The 3,786-nt window shown below is 43.1% G+C and overlaps 1 protein-coding gene across 2 annotated transcripts; it reads right to left on the bottom strand.

Annotated features, from left to right (window-relative positions):
* Positions 1–2,937: 2,937 nt before the first annotated feature.
* On the bottom strand, positions 2,938–3,421 carry LOC122751631 (40S ribosomal protein S16-like). Of its 2 annotated transcripts, XM_043998755.1 has the most exons (2): positions 3,280–3,421; positions 2,938–3,228 (listed from the first exon to the last, which is right to left on the bottom strand). In XM_043998755.1, exons 1-2 carry the CDS (start codon positions 3,376–3,378, stop codon positions 2,938–2,940), a joined length of 390 nt encoding a protein of 129 aa, XP_043854690.1. In that variant the 5' UTR covers positions 3,379–3,421. The 2 variants fall into 2 exon arrangements, with proteins under 2 accessions (XP_043854690.1, XP_043854689.1); XM_043998754.1 differs by having other exon boundaries at positions 2,938–3,421.
* Positions 3,422–3,786: the final 365 nt, after the last annotated feature.

The following is a 3,786-nucleotide window of genomic DNA, read 5'->3' as shown; positions in this document are numbered from 1 at the left end:
CTTTATCATTATTAGGGCAATTAAAAGGAGTTTAAATAGACAGAGGGTATGGCTTGAGTCGCTTATGTTGGAATGATCTCCCTAAAATGTAGGAGTGAGAAAGAACTGTACTAGGGGGAAGGGAGAGGTAGAATGGGGAAAATTTTCTTACATAAAAGAGGCACGCAAGGAAGAATTTTTATTATGCAGGAAAATGGGGGTAGGGTGGAAAATGTTTGAACCTTTCACTGAAATTGGTTCAGAGAGGGAACAATGTGTATACACACTCACTAGGGAATAGGACTCTATCTTACCCAATAGGGAGATAGGAGGGGAAGGGTATAAGAGAAGGGGGAGGATGATAAAAGGAAGAGCTGATTAAAGGAGGCAGTGGTTAGAAGCAATAAATACTTTTGAGGAAAGACAGGATAAAAAGAGAGAGAAAAGGGGCAGCTAGGTGGAGCAGTGGATAGAGCACTGGCCCTGGAGTCAGGAGGACCTGAGTTCAAATCCGGCCACAGACACTTAACATTTACTAGCTATGTGACCCTGGACAAGTCACTTAACCCCAATTGCCTCACTTTAAGAGAGAGAGAGAGAGAGAGAGAGAGAGAGAGAGAGAGAGAGAGAGAGAGAGAGAGAGGAAAAAACAGAAGAAAATGAGATGAAGTAATCTTAACTATGAATGGATATTGGATGAATTCACCCATAAAGAAGAAGCAGGTAGGAGGCAGCTAGGTGGCGCAGTGGATAAAGCACCAGCCCTGAATTCAGGAGTACCTGAGTTCAAATGCGGCCTCAGACACTTGACACTTACTAGCTGTGTGACCCTGGGCAAGTCACTTAATCCCCATTGCCCCACAAAAAGAAAGAAGAAGAAGAAGCAGGTAGCAGACTGGATTAGGAACCAGAATCCAACAATATGTTGTTACCAGAGACATACTTAAAACAGAAAGATACACACAGAGTTGAAATAAAGGCTTGTAGCAGAACACCCATTCCTGAGGTGGAAAACAGTGCTGCTTTTCCCTTGGGAAAGTTTTAAGGATTACTTGGGGGTTGGTATCTTTAGGTTTCTTGGGGTCCCACTACATTCCCACAGCAACATCAATTCAGTTGAACGAATTTCCAAATTATCTTATATAGAAAATAATTCATTTTATCCCCTTTGACATTCTATACTGATTGCATTAAAAACCAATATATGGGGCGGCTAGATAGCACAGTGGATAAAGCACCGGCCCTGGATTCAGGAGTACCTGAGTTCAAATCTGGCCTCAGACACTTGACACTAGCTGTGTGACCCTGGGCAAATCACTTAACCCCCATTGCCCCGCAAAAAAAAAACAACACAAAAAACAACAATATAGTCTAGTTACATTTATTAATATTTATAGAGTGCTTACCATGTGCCAGGTGTTGTAGTTAAGCACTTTACAATTATAATGTTGTTTTAGGCTCACAACTACCCTGAGGAGGTAGATGCTATTATTTATCCCCTTTACAGTTTAGAAAACTGAGGCAAGCAAAGGTGAAGTAATTTGCTTAAGGTTGCACAACTAATAAATTTCCTTCTTCTTCTTCTTTTTTTTTTTGCTAATAAATTTCTGAGATTGGATTTTAACTCAGGTTCTCCTGATCAGTGCATTTTCTAGTGTATTTCCTTAATGCCAAATAGCAAATGTAATTTGCATTAAGTTCTGATTTACCACAATTATCCTAATAGGAGAATGTTTCTCACTGTAAGTGAGACCACATTACGATTTTAGTTTCAGGACAAATTTTAACCAAGTCAAATCTGAGTTTATGATCACTAATGGTAACATTCAAAATCTCAATTTTCTGAATGGCCCCCATTTTTTCAGTTAACTCATGTTTAAAAATTCATGGTGGTACTCTCAGCTTCCTACAACCTTTTCCTTTCCTTTCCTTTCCTTTCCTTTCCTTTCCTTTCCTTTCCTTTCCTTTCCTTTCCTTTCCTTTCCTTTCCTTTCCTTTCCTTTCCTTTCCTTTCCTTTCCTTTCCTTTCCTTTCCTTTCCTTTCCTTTCCTTTCCTTTCCTTTCCTTTCCTTTCCTTTCCTTTCCTTTCCTTTCCTTTCCTTTCCTTTCCTTTCCTTTCCTTTCCTTTCCTTTCCTTTCCTTTCCTTTCCTTTCCTTTCCTTTCCTTTCCTTTCCTTTCCTTTCCTTTCCTTTCCTTTCCTTTCCTTTCCTTTCCTTTCCTTTCCTTTCCTTTCCTTTCCTTTAAAAAATCATCCAGGGGGCAGCTAGGTGGCGCAGTGGATAGAGCACCAGCCCTGGAGTCAGGAGTACCTGAGTTCAAATCCGACCTCAGACACTTAACACTTACTAGCTGTGTGACCCTGGGCAAGTCACTTAACCCCAATGGCCTCACTAAAAATTAAAAAAAAAAATTTTTTTAAATCATGCAACGAGTCATTTCAGTTCCTTTTGTGTTCTTAACCTAACCCCAACTGGATACTTTAAGAAGGCAAATAAAGGGCAAACCTCACCTTACCCAGGAAGGTCAAGGAAAATAAAACACGAGGCAGGAAAAACTACTCATTAAAAAGAGAAAGAGGGTGTTTAATTTTTTTGTTGCTCAGTCATTTTCCCAGTGATGTCTGACTCTTCATGACCCCATGTGGAGTTTTCTTGGCAAAGACATTAGCAAAGTTTGCCATTTACCTCTCCAGCTCATTTTACAGATAAGGAAACCGAGGCATACAGGATGAAGCGATTTGCCCAGGATCACACAGATGATAAGTGTCTGAGGCTGGATTTGAACTCAGGAAGATGAGTCTTCCTGACTCCAGGCCTGGCACCTGGAAAGACAGGCAGCTTTTAGAAGAAGAAATCAAAGCTATAAATCATATGGAAAAAATGCTCTAAGTCACTATTTTTTTTAAAGGTCATATACCAAATTTATTGCATAAAGACCCCACAATCCGAGCAGTTGCCTCATCGGTAGGATCTCTGGTAGCAAGCCCGGGCTCCAGGCCCACTAAACTTCTTGGACTCGCAGCGACGCGGGTCAGCCACCAGCAGAGTCCGGTCATACTGCATAAGGATGTCTTTGGTTTCCTTCTTGGAAGCCTCGTCCACGTATTTCTGATAATAGGCCACCAGAGCTTTGGAGATGGACTGCCGGAGAGCATAGATCTGAGCGACATGGCCTCCTCCTTTCACTCGGACCCGGGTATCTATGCCAGCAAACCTTTCCTTGCCCAGTAGGAGGACAGGTTCCAACAGCTTGTACTGCAGGGTTCGAGGCTTAATCATCTCCAGTGGGCGTCCGTTTACCTGGATCAGCCCATTGCCTCTCTTGCAGTGGGCCACAGTGGTGGCAGTTTTCTTTCGCCCGAAGATCTGGACGGACTGGAGCGGCCCCTTGGACCGCATGCTGTTGGTGGGCGGCACAGACTCTGAGCGGGGTTGGCGGCGGCGGCGGCGACAGAAGCCGGAGACGGGAGCTCCTCACCCGCGCGGCGCTGAGACACGAAAGGTCTAAATCACTATTGATTAGAGAAATGCAAATTAAAACAACTCTGAGGGGGCAGCTAGGTGGTGCAGTGGATAAAGCACCGGCCCTGGATTCAGGAGGACCTGAGTTCAAATCCGACCTCAGACACTTGACACTTACTAGCTGTGTGAACCTGGGCAAGTCACTTAATCCCCATTGCCCGGCAAAAAACAAAACAAAACAAAAAAACAACTCTGAGGTACCACTTCACATCTATCAGATTGGATAACATGATAGAAAATGAGAAATGCTGGAGGATATGTGGAAAAACTGGGACACGAATGCAC

Source organism: Dromiciops gliroides, chromosome 3, assembly GCF_019393635.1.
Source record: "Dromiciops gliroides isolate mDroGli1 chromosome 3, mDroGli1.pri, whole genome shotgun sequence".
Classification (NCBI taxonomy): domain Eukaryota; kingdom Metazoa; phylum Chordata; class Mammalia; order Microbiotheria; family Microbiotheriidae; genus Dromiciops; species Dromiciops gliroides.
This window is presented reverse-complemented; position numbering and strand designations above follow the sequence as displayed.